At 41.9% G+C, this 16447-nt stretch overlaps 1 protein-coding gene across 1 annotated transcript in view; it reads right to left on the bottom strand.

Annotated features, from left to right (window-relative positions):
* Window positions 1-11693: 11693 nt before the first annotated feature.
* palm2akap2 (PALM2 and AKAP2 fusion) overlaps window positions 11694-16447 on the bottom strand; it is a 193863-nt gene continuing 189109 nt past the window's right edge. The window contains exons 7-8 of the mRNA XM_060839270.1: window positions 12761-12846; window positions 11694-11768 (exon numbers count right to left, since the gene is read on the bottom strand). Of these exons, the coding sequence (XP_060695253.1) occupies window positions 11733-11768; window positions 12761-12846 (122 nt within the window). The 3' untranslated portion in view covers window positions 11694-11732. The remainder of the gene's footprint in view (window positions 11769-12760; window positions 12847-16447) is intronic.

Genomic DNA, 16447 nt, shown 5'->3' with positions numbered 1-16447 from the left:
TCTGCTTGATGATGAGATCTTGAAGAAAATAAGACCTTAGTAAAGCACAAAGCTGGGCTTATAGACTGATATAAAACACTCACTTTGTCCTAGCTGAAATACTGTATGCATTCTGGGGGCAAGGCATGAAGGCTTTGGAGAGGAGACAGATGTGCACTACCAGAACAAATTCAATGATGAGCGATTACAGGAGAAACTGCAGAAGCTGAAATTGTTCTGAGTAGTTAAGAAAAGATTGGATAGGGTGTGTTGAAAATCAAGAAAAGTTTGGAAAGAGCAAATAAAATAAATTGTTCTCAATAGTTGAAGAATCAGCTGAAGGAAATGGTACAGATTTAAGAATACTGGCAAAAGAGTCAGAGATGATATGAGACAAAACTTTGTAACACAAATGGTTAGATTCTTTAAAGTGCTGCTTAATAGGGTGGTGAAAACGGATTCAATAGTATTGTTCAAAGATGATTTGGATTGACACTTGAAGGACAAAAGAAAAGAACAAGCTGTCAAAAGAACAGAGAAATGAGACTAACTTTAAAATGTGGCGCAGACTTGACCAGCTAAATAGTCTCCTTTTGTGCTGTACTGTTAAATAATTCCATTACAGTTCATATACAGCTTTCATGTGATTCTACAGCATATGTATGATTCCAGTGTTGTTCTGCCAATTATAGTTCTGGTATTACTCTGACAGTTGTGTTCAGCTCAAATGCTCTATGCATTATATAGAGTTCCGGTTTTGATGTTCTTCATGTGTAATTTTACTTTGACCCTCCAATTTGTATGCAATTCTAATTTGATCAGTCATCTACGGTAAGCTCCTGTCTATCCATCTGTTTTGGGTGTTATCGCTTCTGAACTCTCCATCAATCTGCCTACAGGTTTACTTTCATTTAGGATAAGTCTGAGTGCTTATCTTGCTGACAGCTATTTCTAAAGCTGTTATGCTGCTGGGTCAATGTTTCCAACATTGCTACCTAAAGAATAGACTCTGTGTGTCAGCAACCAGCTGACACATTAATATTTCAGAAGAAATCAGTAGTCTTTTTGGCAGGAAAGGAATGAATAAGTAATATTAATTTCATTTTACCATGTGTTACACTCAATACATGACAGTGCGAATTAACTTCAACTGAATTGAGATTAATGCTTATGTTTTCAAGTTATTGGCAGTGTTATTCAAAACTATAAAATGTTCTCAAACTTACGTATATAGACTGTTTAATTTTGTAAACCCAAGCACTTCCATTCAGTCACTTAGTAGTACAGAACTTGAATATTGCTGAAACTTTTCATCTAGCACTCTTCAGAACAAATGCAAATTTGTTAAATCTCTTGTGAATGCCAAATCTCTAAAGATTGCAGCAATTTATACTACTGGAAAAAAGTTTGCTGACTGGTTGGTAACTCGACTTTGGCTGTAACATTGTTATGGAGAAAATCCTAGGGCTATATGCTGTCCATGCTCACAAGTAATTAAAAAGGCCCAAGGCTTGAACATACTCCTTTGGTTGACAGAGAATGGGTCCTGTGTACAACTGATTCCAGATGGAGGGCTTTTGCCTAAAACGTTGATTTTCTGCTCCTTGGATGCTGCCTGACCTGCTGTCCTTTTCCAGCACCACTCTAACCTTGACCCTAATCTCCAGCATCTGCAGTACCCATTTTTGCCTCCTGTGTACAACAGTATGCTACTTCTAGCAACAGTAACTTAGGTATGAATTTCACCATTTGAGGGGGGCCTGCAGTATCAAATTTGAATTTATATTGCATCGTCCATAACCACAAAACATCCAAAACATTTTACAGCCGATTAAATATTTTTGGAATGGAGTCTTTTAGATGGTTTATCAGGCTGAAAGGAGTTCTTGTGCCATACTTCAACCAAACTCACTTTATTAATCATCAATGACCTACGATATCCCTATGACATCTCTCATATCTAATTTTCACCCCATCTTCGATTCATGCAGCGTGGAAACAGACCCTTCAGTTCACCCAGTCCATGCTGAACATAATCCCAAACTAAACTAGTCCCACCTTTCTACTGTTGGCCCACATTCCTCCAAGCCTTCCTATTCATGTACTTATCCAAATGTCTTTTAAACATTGTAATTGTACCCACACCACCCACATCCACAGGACCTTTACAGACATTGTTCCCAGAATTACTCACCAGTCAGCAGATCATAGAATCATAAATCCCTACAGTAGTGGAAAAAGGCCATTTGGCCCATTGAGTCCATACTGACCCTCCAAAGAGCATGCCATCCAGACCCAACCCCCCCAATCTATCCCTATAGACCTGCATTTCCTATGACTAATCCACCTAGCCTATACATCCCTGGACACTATAGGTAATTGAGCAAGGCTAATACACCTAATCTGCATGTCTTTGGACTATGGGAGAAAACCAGAGCACTCAGAGGAAACCTGTGAGGAGAGCATGCAAGCTCCACAGAGACAGTCACCTGAGCGTAGAATTAAGAGAAAGTGAGGACTGCAGATGCTGGAGATCAGAATCGAGAGTGTGGTGCTGGAAAAGCACAACAGGTCAGGCAGTATTCGACGAGCAGGAGAATCGACATTTCAGGCAAAAGCCCTTCATCAGGAATTAGGCTTGTGAGTCAAGGGGTGGAGTGATAAATGAGGGTGTGGGGAGAGGGGGAGATGGGTGGGGCTGTTATGAAGATGTGGATGTACTGTATCTTTAAGAGAGTGAGAAGCTAGCAGAACTATGTGACAACACCAAGTGTTCTCAATAAGGTAACAATGTAACACTTGGTCAAAAGCTAGATTTGATGGGTTGCCTGGAAATGACAATGCAGATTTGAATTAGGCCAATTAATTTAAATTGTACCCCGAAAAATACCAAATTCCAATCAAGTTTGAATTTAGTATATTGGAAATCTTAAAAGCCAATGACACAATCTGATGATTTGTGAGTATAAGACTGGTGAAAACTGAACAGTTTGGAGGAGAACTGCCAAACCACCTGCATGTAAAAGGACTGCCTGAAAAATAGTTCTCTTAAAGGTACCTTTATCGATCAGTAACCTATGAAGCAGAATCTCCAAGAAGAAGAAAAGAAGACAGGAATACAGTGAAGAACCGAAAGCTGCCTAGTTTTGAAATAAAAAGTTTTGTTTTGTAAAATCTTAGTTGGGATTTTTATTAGACCAGTATTGTAGAGGGGAAAGTAAAAGGTAGATTAGAGGAATGAGTTGTAAATAGTTGTTAGTTAATTATTCTCAGTTATACCTTACGAAATAAAGTTGTTAATTTTTACTTTAAATAGTTCTTGGCCTTTCCACTTTTCACGGATTACTGCATGGGATAAATCCTTTCTGTGTTGCTGGTTTAAATTAAGCAGGAGGGTTTACCCCATGTTGTAACAGAATTTTACTGAGAGTGCAAAAGGTAAATGAAGGTGGGTGCTATAGTGATAAGTTGGAGAGGAGGGTGGAGCGGTTGATGGGAAGGAAGATGGACAGGTAGGACAGGTCATGAGGACAGTGCCGATTTGAAAGGTTGGATCTGAGATGAGTGAGGGGAGTGGAAATGAGGAAACTGATGAAATTCACATTGATTCGATGTGTTTGCAGGGTCCCAAAGTGGAAGATGAGGTGTTCTTCCTCCAGGCGTTGGTTGGTTAGAGTTTGGCGATGGAGGAGGCCCAGGACCTGCCTGTCCTTGGCGGAGTGGGAGGGGGAGTTGAAGTGCTCGGCCACAGGGTAGTGGAGTTAGTAGGTGTGGTAGAATTAAACCTAGTCCCCTGGTACTAACCGCTGAGCCATTGTGCTGCCCCAATCCCAGAATTCACCAGCATCACTTGTGACCATGCTATTTTTAAAAGGCCATTGTTCACCCAGATAAGGATTGCCAATCTGGAGCTACCTTGCACAGTTATCAATGATTACATTGGATGGAAATGGATGCCCCACTTTGTGGGCAAGTTCTGCTGAATGGTGTGGTGCCAATGTGGGACCTTTTACCACAGGACCAGTGGCTGGTCCAGTCTCAGGACTAACTCAGGTTAATGCTCTATCACTCTCAGTACTGCTGGCAATATCTTCCCCACCTGCTTTCACCCTGACACCATGAACTCTGTATGCCCTCTGCACTGCCAACTGACCCGACTTGGGATGCATCCCCAACAGTAACAGCTGTGCCACTCACTTTCATCCCCTCTAATGCCTGCCTCTCTTTCATTATTTGAGGAAAACAGTTACAATAGGGCAGAGAGAATCAATGTGGGTAGGTGCTGCATGACATTCAGTCCTCACGAGTTTGGAATGGCCCATTTAAGACAGAGATAAGGAGGAATTTTTTTTCTCTAAGATGGCAGTGAACTTGTGGAATTCTTTACTGCAGAAGGCGGACGAAGCTGGATCATTAAGTATTTTCAAGGGTGAGATAGAATGATTTCTAATCATTAAGGGAATTAAGGGTTATAAGGATAAGGCAAAAAAGTGATGTTGAGGATTAAAAGATAAATCATGATCTCAGATTGTTAGAGTGGACACAATGGGCCAAATGGCTGATTTAAGTTTCTATGTCTTATAATCTCATGAGGAGAGCATCCTGATGTTGAGAACTCTGAGCAAGGCCTGGATACCAAAGGCTGCCCTTGACCAACTCTTCAGGGAACCCTTGAGCGAAGACTATCTTGATTTGATTGCTGACAACCCTGACAGGCTAGGCAAAAGTGAGGACTGCAAATGCTGGAGATGAGAGTCAAGATTAGAGTGGTGCAGTAGGTCAGTCAGCATCCTGATGAAGGGCTTTTGCCCGAAACGTCGATTTTCCTGTTCTTCGGATGCTGCCTGACCTGCAGTGCTTTTCCAGCACCACACTAATTTTAACCCTGACAGGCTCCCTGGCTTTTTGTGTGCTAAACGTCAAGGCAAAACTGAAGTGTTATGAGTCTAATGTCTCTGGCTGAGGGAACAATGTGAGAAAAAAGCAAAGCAAGACCATACAAGATAGGAATACTGTGAACATTAAGGGAGGCTCAGAGTGAGAGAGCACTATGAGAGCAAGATACATTTTTGGAGATGTAGCCTGGTCCAGTCCATAAGCTGGGTGTGGGTCCCTGAGTGCACAGTGTCCTTGCTGTAGCATTATAATGTTAGTTGCAGGTGTAGCTGAAGTGCAGAAGCATCCTGGAAGTGGATGTGAGGTTTCTTAGTGGCTGGCATGTTCAGATGCCAATGTGCATGGATGTAGAGGCATGGAGCCAGCTGGTGCATGCCCTGAGATATTGGTGCTCAATGTCCAACATGGATATTGTTTGGAGCATGATAAGCTGGATCCACCAAGTGCTTGATCTGGTTTCCTTGTAGAGGTTTCCTAATACTGATAAGCACATCAGGAAGAATGGAATAGAAAGTTATTTAGATATTCATAGAATCCCTACAATGTAGAAATAGGCCATTTGGCCCAACAAGTCCACACCGACCCTCTGAAGAGTAACTCACCGAGACCCATTCCCCTATTCTATTACCCCTAACCTACATCCCCTGAACACTATGAACAATTTAGCACGACCAATTCACCTAAACTGTACATCTTTGGATTGTGGGAGGAAACTGGAGGAACTGAAGGAAACCCACTCTGACATGAGGAGAATATGCAATCTCCACACAGCTGCCTGAGGTTGGGATCAAACCTGGGTCCCTGGCACTGTGAGGCAGCTATGCTAGCCACTGTGTCACCTGCCACGGTGATTGGATAAGCTCAAGTAAGGTGGTAGGAGGCCTGTGTGAAGCACAAACGCTGCATTAACAAGCATGGTCAAGTGATCTATAAATTCAGGGCCACTTTTCCAAAATTTGCCAGATACATTGTCCTGAAGGCAGTGCCATTTAATGTTCAAAGTGCTCAGCCCTGTTTTCCAAAATTTATCCCCAGAATATCAGCTCACACCTTTACCAGTGAAATATGCTATTGATCTTACCTGAAAGGTAGTCCTGCCTTAAAAACCATATAAATCTGTGATTGTGCACCATGCCCTAGCCTACAGTTTTCACTGACCCTCAGAGGAATCGTTAAGCCCAGTACTGAGCATCAGTCCTTATCACATATTGGGCATATGTTGGGACAAATTGTTCACTGAGAGGTAAAATTGTCCTAGGTCACAGGTCATCTGGCAAGCTCGATTGCAAAATGATATTTAAACCAACTCCTTTATTCCCCTCATGATTTGCTGCCATGGAAATGACCATGATCCTTTACTGTCCTGATGTCATTGGTTTGATCTACCTTGCTGAAAGTTTCCAAGATGACGTTTTTTAGTTCTTGTTCCAAGATAGATGAATTGATCTGCAATACCTGCCTTGTTGAACTGTACTAGGATAGAGACAAAAAAAAACTGTAGTTGCTAGAATCCAAAATAGACAGACAGGAGGCTGGAAGAACACCTTAAGCCAGGCAGCATCAGGAGGTGTAGAAGTCGACATTTCGGGTGTAACTCTTCTTCAGGACTGGGGGTGGGTGTGGTGGGAGCTGCAGATAGAGAGGGTGGCGGTGGTAAGATGGTGTAGTGAGGATAGGTGAAGACAGGTAGAGGGTATGAACTGGTCGGTCAATGAGAGGAATGAATCCGGTTGGTGGCAGGGAGGAGTGGAAGGGAGGGGGAGGGATTGTTTCAGTCTCCTGCCTGTCTACTGTTGTTGAACTGCACAGCAGGCTCAAAGGGCCAAACTGCCGACTCTAGCACATATTTCATGTACTTACAAGATATGGCCAAACACTTGGTCTTAGATGGATGCCTTGAGGATGTGATGGGATCCTACATAAATACAAATTATTTTATTCCAATTGTTCACAATTTTACAGTTTATTGTGCACTGCGTATTATACATGGAGTTTCAGGATAGGCTGCCACCAACAGGAGTTGCAATACTTACTCATCATGCCCCTTCTCTACTCACATATTAGCACTGGGAGAAAGTGAGGACTGCAGATGCTGGAGATCACAGTCAACGTGTGTGGAGCCGGAAAGGCACAGCCAGTCAGGCAGCATCCGAGGTGCAGGAGATTCAATGTTTCGAGCAGAAGCCCACCTTCAACTACCCATCACAGTCCCAGCTATCTTCCTTCTAGCCCCACTCCCACCCCCTCCCATTTATCTCTCAGTACCCTTGGCCATAAGCCTTATTCCTGAGGAAAGACTTATGCTCAAAATGTCAATTCTCCTGCTCCTTGGATGCTGCCTGATCTGCTGTGCTTTTCCAGCACCACACTCTTCGACTCACATATTAGCATTGACTAATTTAATCAGGATTGATTCATCTTTACACTCCAGTCCCTTGACCATATCCTTTCTCAATTGCAGACCATCCCTAAATGTTAACTTTCTGTGATTGGACATACAGGGACAATTAGTTCCCTCTGAATCCTAACATGTTCCAGTCTCTCACCATACAAAAATTATTCTGCATTTTTAAATTTTTCCTACCAAAGTAGATAATGTCACCTATCCTTGCATACAATGTGAAGGTGTCAAAATGTTGTTTGTTTACGCTGCTGTGACTGTTTTTTAAAAGATTAGGACTTCTTTAAAAGGTTGTGTATGTGCAACTGTTGTCAGTACATCAGAAAACGCAACTGGTAATTTGTGCATAGCAAGTTCCCCCCAGCAATAAATGATCGATCATAATATGGGTGGAGAATTCCCCAGTTTTAATGTTCACCTTTACATGTATCTGGGGAATCTCCATTTAACATCTCCTCTGGAACCTGCCATCACTGACAGGTCAGCTTTTTGTTGGCACTGCTCTCTAGAGTGTGGAGTTTGACTCACGTTGAAAGTAAGCAGGAAGGTGGTTTTTGGTATAGCAATTATTGACCAAAGTGTGTAGTCTGATGTTGTATGAATACAAAATAACTTTAATAATGATTTTGTCTTGTGGTTAGCGAAGAGTCCAGATCTGAGTTTGGGCTGTTAAGCTTTTTATGTGTGGATTGGTAAAGTGTTCCAGACATGAGCAGGGTATTGCAGGTATAGAATAATGAGATTTTAAATACTTGTTCCTAGTCCAAGTTAATGGATGTTATACCTTAAGTCAAAGCTACACATACAAACGCTTAGATATTGTCTCCTTCCTGTATTGCCCATTGTATGTTCATCAAATAATCCTGTTGAGGTACCTGGAATATTGCTTGCAGCCTGGAGAACTGCACTGCCTCTTTACAGAAGACCACATGCCATTCAGACTCTCCCCTGGGATCAAACCCCAATGGTTGGCAGCATGACTGGAGGGGATGTGGCTGCTACTGGAAGACATGCTGGATGTCCCAGGATTGTGGAGTATAAGGGTAGTGGCAGGTTCATGTGGTAGGATGTTAAGAGAAAAGGAGAGCAGGGGCTTTGGAACTACGGTGGGGAGTGGGGAGTGGGGAAGCTCCCCAGTGACGTCCTCACACCTGGTGACCAGACCGTCAAGCAGGAACTGAGTGCCATGGATTAAGGGATTCCATAGATTAAGACACATCCTTGTTGTGAACCCTGAATAGGTGATAAGAAGGGGCTGCACAGTTTCAGCTGCTGCACAAAGGCTGTGTGGCCAAAGGTCCACCTTCATCTGGATTATTCGCTGCAGTGGCAGGATGAGGCCCTAACACAGTAATTTATTAGCCTCATCTGGGCATCAGTTGTGGTAGAATTGGATGGTTAACCATGGGCTATCCCGCCCAGAACATAATTCTGATTGGGATGGGAAAATGTTGCAGTGGGTCACTATCTCCCCTTCCTGCCTCCAAGCTCCAGCACAAGGTTTCAGCAACTGAATCGTACAGCCCTAAAGGAGGCCATTTGGGACGGTGGGCACTTTGAAAGTGCTAACCGGCTGTCCCATTCACCCGCTCAGTTTCCACATTGCTGCATTTTCTTTTTCCTTTTTGAAGATTTGTCCAATTTCCTTGTGTCAGTTGTGTTTGAGTTTGCTTCCACCATCATTTTTGGGCAGTGTTTTCCAGATTGTGACAGCTCACTGACTAAAAATGGTAGCTTGACTGTAATCCTGCTTCGAGCCATGAATGTAAAGTTAGTCACATGTAGAGATGGAGAAGACAAGGAGAATTGTTGAACTTGAAAGGCAGCAAATACAGTGATGGGGCAGGGCACGGTTGATATACAGCAGGTGAAATATTTGTTTTGTGTATCAAAGCCACATATAAAACTCAATCCCATATAAACTGAATACAGCCAAGAGGTCCATTTAAACATTCCCATTCATCTCCTCTGGGGAGGATGAGTGGGGAGCATGGTGGTTGGGGCACCAGTGCCTGAGTGAGGGTCTGGCCTTTGGGTGTGAGAATGTTACTAAGAGTAATCATAACATCACTAAACATGGGCTTGTAACAGGTATTTCAAATTTCATTACTACTATACTTGTAATGTATTGCCCTTGTACTTGTAATGAAACAATTTTCTCAATTGTGTTCTGACTGCCACCTGACCAGTGGTAATTAATTATTGAAGGGATGTCATCAAACATGTTTCACTTCAAATCATAAAAAATGGAACTCAACCCATTATCAAAAATAAATCAAGAATGCCTTGGTGGAAGCTAGGTTCCAGCATCTCCGTACGCTTATGGTAGGTTGTATGTAGATTTTAATTCTAAGGTTGCTGAAAACAATATTCCACTAAGTAATTCTGGTACCTGCATGCAAACTTATGAAATGGCTAACAGTAAGCAACAGCATTATGTGTACTACCCCTCTAAGCATACATATAAAATCTATACAGGTTATTTAAGAGTTATGGAACCAATTTCAAGTGAATGGTGTTGATGTGCAGATCAACTATGATATAAGTGAATGGTGGAACAGATTTAAGGGGCTGAATGGCCTTCTATGGGTAGCACGGTGGCTCAGTGGTTAGCCCTGCTGACTTATAGTGCCACCGAGTCAGCTTCAATTCCACCCTTTTTTGACTGTGTGGAGCTTGCACATTCTCCCAGTGTCTATGTGGGTTTCCTCCGAGTGCTCTGTTTCCTCTCACAGCCCAAAGATGTGCAGCTTAGGTGGATTGGCCACAATAAATTGCCCACTGTGACTAGGTGTTGCACGCTAGTTGGATTAGCTGTGGGAAATGCAAGGTCCAGAGGTGAGGGTGGGGTAGGTCTTGGCTGGATGCTCTTTGGACGGTTGGTGTGGACTCAGTGGGCTGAATGGCTTGCCTTCACACCATATGGATTCGATGATTCTTCTAGGATTCTCTGGTACCAAAGCTGCAGAATCCCTGCCATAGCTATATCCACAGCCATTTACATGACCCACATTTTAATAACCTAAATGTCTCTGAATGTATTTTTTCTTCCGTTTTTAAAGAACTTAATTTCAAAATTAGGGTTACAGTTTAAGGAAGCAGCACAGGCTATTTAGGATTGAGATGAGAAATTTATCCACTCAAAGTGGTGAGCTGATGGAATTCTGTGCCAGAGAAAGCAGTTGAGGCCAAAACATGTAATGTTTTCAAGAGGGAACTAAGTACAGTAGGGCTGAAAGGATGAAAGGGTACAGGGAGAAAACAGGAACAGAGTATTGAGTTGGACGATCAGCCATGATCATGCTGGATGGTGGAGCAGGCTTGAAGGGCTGAATGGTCTACTCCTGCTTCTATTTTCTATGTTTTAATGCAAAAGTGAAATTATTTAAGGACAGATGGGGCAAAGACCGGTGGGGGCCAGACCATAATATGGTGACTGTACCGTTTGAAAGGACCAGGGTAGCAGGCGCAAGGAAACACTATTCCCACAAGCTCCTCACCAAGACATATCCCATTGACTTCAAAATACACCATACGCTGACATCACTGCTGGGTCAAGAACCTGGAACACCTACCCCAGTGGTACAGCTGGGGCACCTACACCTCAGTGACAGCAGGGGTTTAAGACAGTCGCCCACCATCACCTCCTCTCAGGTCACTAGGCGTGGTCAATAATGATGGCTCAGCTGACAGAACCCACATCAAAGAATGAATTTTTAAAAAAATAAGCCATAGTCACACAACATTTCCAACACAAAGCATAACTTCAGGAGTAAGTAATGTTTTAAACAGAGATAAAATTTGATAGACATGGAAATTCACATTTGATTAAAAATACAGATTTCTTTTTATTCCATTCCCAGAATATTCATGGGTCAATGACTATCAGGTATGTGCAAATCCATCATATGGTCTGAGTACAATCAAATTTATTTGAAAGATAATCCAACCTGACCTATTTAATACAGGATCATTGGTGCGTGCTGGTTTTTTTAAATGTCCCAGTGGTTTCCTCTTGCTGATCTCAAATACATTATGCTTGAAATCTGTTAGTTGCTGTATTCTTCAAAGATTAAAAAACTGAGCTGTGAGATAGATTCAAAGGACAATCTGCTCCTGCACTCAAGTCAGCTGGCAACCTTGGAGCAGTTCTGTGAAGTAAGGATTGGTTACCTATCAGCCACATCAAAGGTTGCTGAATGAGTCTGCAAATGGGATATGATTAAAATTAAGTTGAATTAGGTTATATTTTGTGCAGTGCTCCAAATCAATTCCTTTGTCACCATGTAATTTTATTAAAAGGTGGGATAAGAGAATTTGATAGCTCCACTGGAAAAGAATCTGGTAGAAGTTTTAGGTAGCCTCCTTGAACCGATGCTTAGAATGAAATAACTCACAAGGAGGTCATTTGGCCCATTGTGCCTGTCCCACTTGCAGAAAGACCTTTCCAATTATCTCATTTCCTTGACAATCTCAGCAGGTCTGGCAGCATCTGTAAGGAGAGAAAAGAGCCGAAGTTTTGAGTCTAACTGACCCTAATTCAAAGCGGATTTGACAAAGGGTCAGTTAGACTCGAACTGTCAGCTCTTTTCTCTCCTTACAGATGCTGCCAGACCTGCTGAGATTTTCCAGCATTTTCTCTTTTGGTTTCAGATTCCTGCATCCGCAGTAATTTGCTTTTATCTCATTTCCTTACTCTTGATAAATATTCCTGTAAGAGTTTCCTTTTTAGGTGGACATAGTTTTGAAAGTTATTGTTGAATCTATTTCTATCATCCATTCAGACTGCACATTCCAGAGTGAAAAAAGTCTGCTTATGTTCCCTCAACTTTCTTCACAAACACCCCTAACACACACACACACAATTCTTTTTGCAAATTATCTTAAATCTCTGATCCCTGGTTACCAACCCTCCTGCTGTGGAAGTTGTTTTGCTATTTACCTTCTCTATCAACAATTTGCCATAATTCTAAATATCTCCTAAAACTTGCCTTAATCTTCGCTGCTGCAAGATTTAAGGGGAAAAGATTCTGAAGCCTAAATGTATCAGTCAGTTGGAGTGATAGTTTTGCTTTGTGTCCTAACTATGTTTGGTCTTTATTAGTATGATGAAAGGCTGGAGAAATTCAACAGGTCAGGCAGCACGTTTCAGGTCATTGACCTTTCATCAGAATTGAATTAAAATTTCAGATGGTTTTTATGCCACAGTACACAATGTTTAAAAAGAGCATCCTTTTTACTATAGGAAAATAAAAGCAGCAGTCAGACTCTTTGAAATTTTAATACCTAAAATGCCAAGATGCTTGACACCACATAACCTTCTGTAAACAGACATTATAAAATTAATACATGTCAGTCATAATTATCCATTAAGCTTGGGAGCAGGTGTTTCAGCTCTCTAATGGCTGTCTGCCTCCCTTTATCCCTTCAGTGATGTTAACAATAAAGAACTTCCGGTAGTTTATAAGGCAGGGATTGACTTACCATTGTGATTTTCTCCATTCCAGTGATGTCAAATACAGCCGATTCAGTTGGCTCTCTGGGTTGGGATGCGACTTTTATTTCTTCCCCTAGAAGACAACAATTTAGAACTTACAAACAAAAATACTCTGCTACAAGTGACACAAGTTGGATCATCTTTTGTGAGGTTGTATTACTTATCTATCTCCTCAGGCCTCAATTTTCCCCCTGCATTTAAGAAGGCAAGTGGGAATATTACATGGAGTCTTGTGGGGCTCTTGAGTCGAAGAACTTGGGCTGACTCACCTGCTAAATTGTGTTAGGGAGTTTCAATCTGCAGGATAGCTCCCTCTGTGTGGACTGCTGTTGCCCCACGTCACTCACCATGAGATTAATCACCATGATGAATAATGCTGGCTAAGGGGTTATTATTCAAATTTGAGCTTTTGTGCTAATATATTGTAAGCTGTTTAATGGAAGAAGCCATTATAGCAAAGCTTGATCCCACCCTTTATCACTTCCTTAATTTGGTTAGGAATATGGGAGTTGTTAAACAAATTGGGACAAAAATCCATCTAATTCTATCATCCTGCAACTTGTATGATATAATGACAATGGAACTGTTCGCCAATCATATCAATCAATTCTATTAAACAGCCCACAAAGACCCTGTCTCTATCTAATGCACTCTGTCAAATGTGCAGAGAACTCGCAACAAGGCCGATGACTTAAAAGCACAAAAAGATGTAAATGGAGATTGTGTAATTACTACTATGGGAACACGGCTGCAGTGTGACCAAGTCTGGGAATTGAATACACAAGGCTGTTCAGCATTTAGAAAGGACAGGGAGAAGGAAAAACAGCTGGTGTTGAGCTGAAACAAAGGATAAGATCAGTGCATTAGGAAGGGAGGGTCTTAGAGTGGAAGAATTAAATGTGAATCTGTTTTGGCTGAACAAAGAAAGTAGGAACAGTGGTAGAAATTTTTCGTAAGTCCCCAAACAGTTGTAATTGTGGAGGGCATTGTATTAATGAGGACACAAGTGAAACATATAGCATGGGTACTAGTATTCACAGGTGACTTTGATCTGCATGTGAACTGTATAAAGCTAATTAGCACAAAAGCTGTGACAGACTAGTCTCTGCAATATGTGCTAAAGATGTTTTTAGAGTCACACTGTCATACAGTGTGGGAACAGACTCTTCAGTCCAACTTGTCCATACTGACCAGATTTACTAAACTGAACTAGTCCTGTTTGTCCGCATTTGGCCCATTTCCCCCTAATTCTGGATCAGTGGTGCTGGAAGAGCACAGCAGTTCAGGCAGCATCCAACGAGCAGTGAAATCATCGTTTCGGGCAAAAGCCCTTCAGATGAAGGGCTTTTGCCCGAAACGTCGATTTCGCTGCTCGTTGGATGCTGCCTGAACTGCTGTGCTCTTCCAGCACCACTGATCCAGAATCTGGTTTCCAGCATCTGCAGTCATTGTTTTTACCCCATTTCCCCCAACCCTTTCCTATCCATGCACCTGTCGAAATGTCTTTCAAGTGTTAGCCATGATGTGGAGGTGCCAGTGTTAGACTAGGGTGGACAAAGTTCAAAATCACACAACACCAGGTTATCATTCAACAGGTTTACTTGGAAGTACAAGCTTTCAGAGCACTGCTCCTTCATCAAGTAGTTAGTGGAACAGGATCATAGGACACAGAATTTATAGCAAAACATCATAGAGTCATACAACTGATGCAGTATATCGAATAAACCTAGATTGCTGTTAAGTCTTTCATCTTTTAGAGTGGGTTGCAGGTTTCAATTCATTAATATGCAAATCCCAGAACTTCTTTTACTTTAGATAATGGAAATTGATGAATATCCTCCAAAATCCTATAGATTTGAGAATAGATCCTTCAGGTTATAAGGCAGCCAGTGTCACCACATTTTTAAGAAGCAAGGATAAAGGAGAACAATGGACCTGTTAGCCTTACTTCAATAGTAGGGAAATGGCAGCATCTATTGTTAATGATGTGACACATGGACACTTGAATAATAATGACCTGATAAGGTATAGCGTGATTTTGTGCAATGAAAATTGTGTTTGATGAAACTCTTGGAGTCTGTTGAGGATATTGCTATCAGAATTTTAGGGGTGTTGGTGGACATAGTATATTTAGATTTTCAGAAGGTTGTTGGTGAAGTCTCCCAGAGGAAGTGGTTAATAAAATTGAAGTACATGGCTGGGGGTTCATGAATTAAGGATTGGAAGAAAATAAAGTAGGAATAAATGGACATTTTCACACTGGCAGTCTGTGCCTGGTTCAACAGGGATCAACTTTTGGGCTCCAGTTGTCCACAATATGTATCAATGATTTGAAGAAGTGGACCATGTTTGTGCGTGACACAGAATGACACAAGAATGTGTACTGTGATAAAGATACAAAATGGCTTCAAGAAGATTTGAACAGACTGAGTGTGTGGGCAAGAACATGGCAGATGGAATATAATGTGAGCAAATATGAGGTTATCCATTTTGGTATGAGAAACAGATTGCGGAATATTTTTAAATGGTGAGAGTTTGGATAGTCTAAATGTACCAAGGGGACTAGGTGCTTTGTCAAAAGGTTACTGAAGGCTAACATGAAGGTACATTGAGCTATTTGGAAGACTAGTGGAATGTAAGCCTTTATCTCTAGATAATTTGAGTGCAAGGGTAGTGAGGTCTTGCTTCAGTTGCTTAGAACATTGGTTAGACTGCCTCTGGAATACTGGGTGCAGTTTGGTCCCTTTGTTATTAATGCCATTGAGAGAGTACAATGAAGGTTCACAGAACTTGACCCCAGGATGACGGGAGTGTTGCACGGAAAGAAACTGGGCAAACTGGCCCTGTATTTTTTCAAATTTTGAAGAATAAGAAGTGACTTCATCAAAACCTACAAAGTACTTAAAGGGATACACAGGCAGATGCAGGCAAGATGTTTCCCCCAGTTAGATGGCAAGAACCAATTAATACAATTTTAAAATAAGAGAAATTCACTTAGGAAAGGGATGATGAGAATTTATTTTATTCAGAATTGTGAACCATTGGAATTCTCGACCACAGAGAGCAGTACAAGCTTAATCTTTGAGTATGTTTGAAGTAGAGACTCAAACATTTCTAAAGACGAATGATGTATAGGGATAGTGGGAAACTGGCAATGAAATAATTGTTTGATCACTGTTGTATTGACTGGCAGAGCAGGTTCAACAAAGTGGGCGGCACGGTGGCACAGTGGTTAGCACTGCTGCCTCACAGCGCCTGAGACCCAGGTTCAATTCCCGACTCAGGCGACTAACTGTGTGGAGTTTGCACGTTCTCCCCGTGTCTGCGTGGGTTTCCTCCGGGTGCTCCGGTTTCCTCCCACAGTCCAAAGATGTGCAGGTCAGGTGAATTGGCCATGCTAAATTGCCCGTAGTGTTGGGTAAGGGGTAAATGTAGGGGTATGGGTGGGTTTCGCTTCGGCGGGTCGGTGTGGACTTGTTGGGCCGAAGGGCCTGTTTCCACACTGTAAGTCTAATCTAAAAAAAAACCTGACTGGCCTCCTTTTCCTGTATATCTCTGACCCAGACATGACGGGATGAAAACCCTAATCCGGAAAGATTTTGGGAGACATTGATATGCCTCAAATTACATGTGATGGTGCTGTGGTGTTACATATCCATCTGCGAGTCTGAGTT

This window comes from Hemiscyllium ocellatum, chromosome 2 (genome assembly GCF_020745735.1).
Source record: "Hemiscyllium ocellatum isolate sHemOce1 chromosome 2, sHemOce1.pat.X.cur, whole genome shotgun sequence".
NCBI lineage: Eukaryota > Metazoa > Chordata > Chondrichthyes > Orectolobiformes > Hemiscylliidae > Hemiscyllium > Hemiscyllium ocellatum.
Note: the sequence above shows the minus strand (reverse complement) of the source record. Positions and strands in the feature narration are given on the sequence as shown.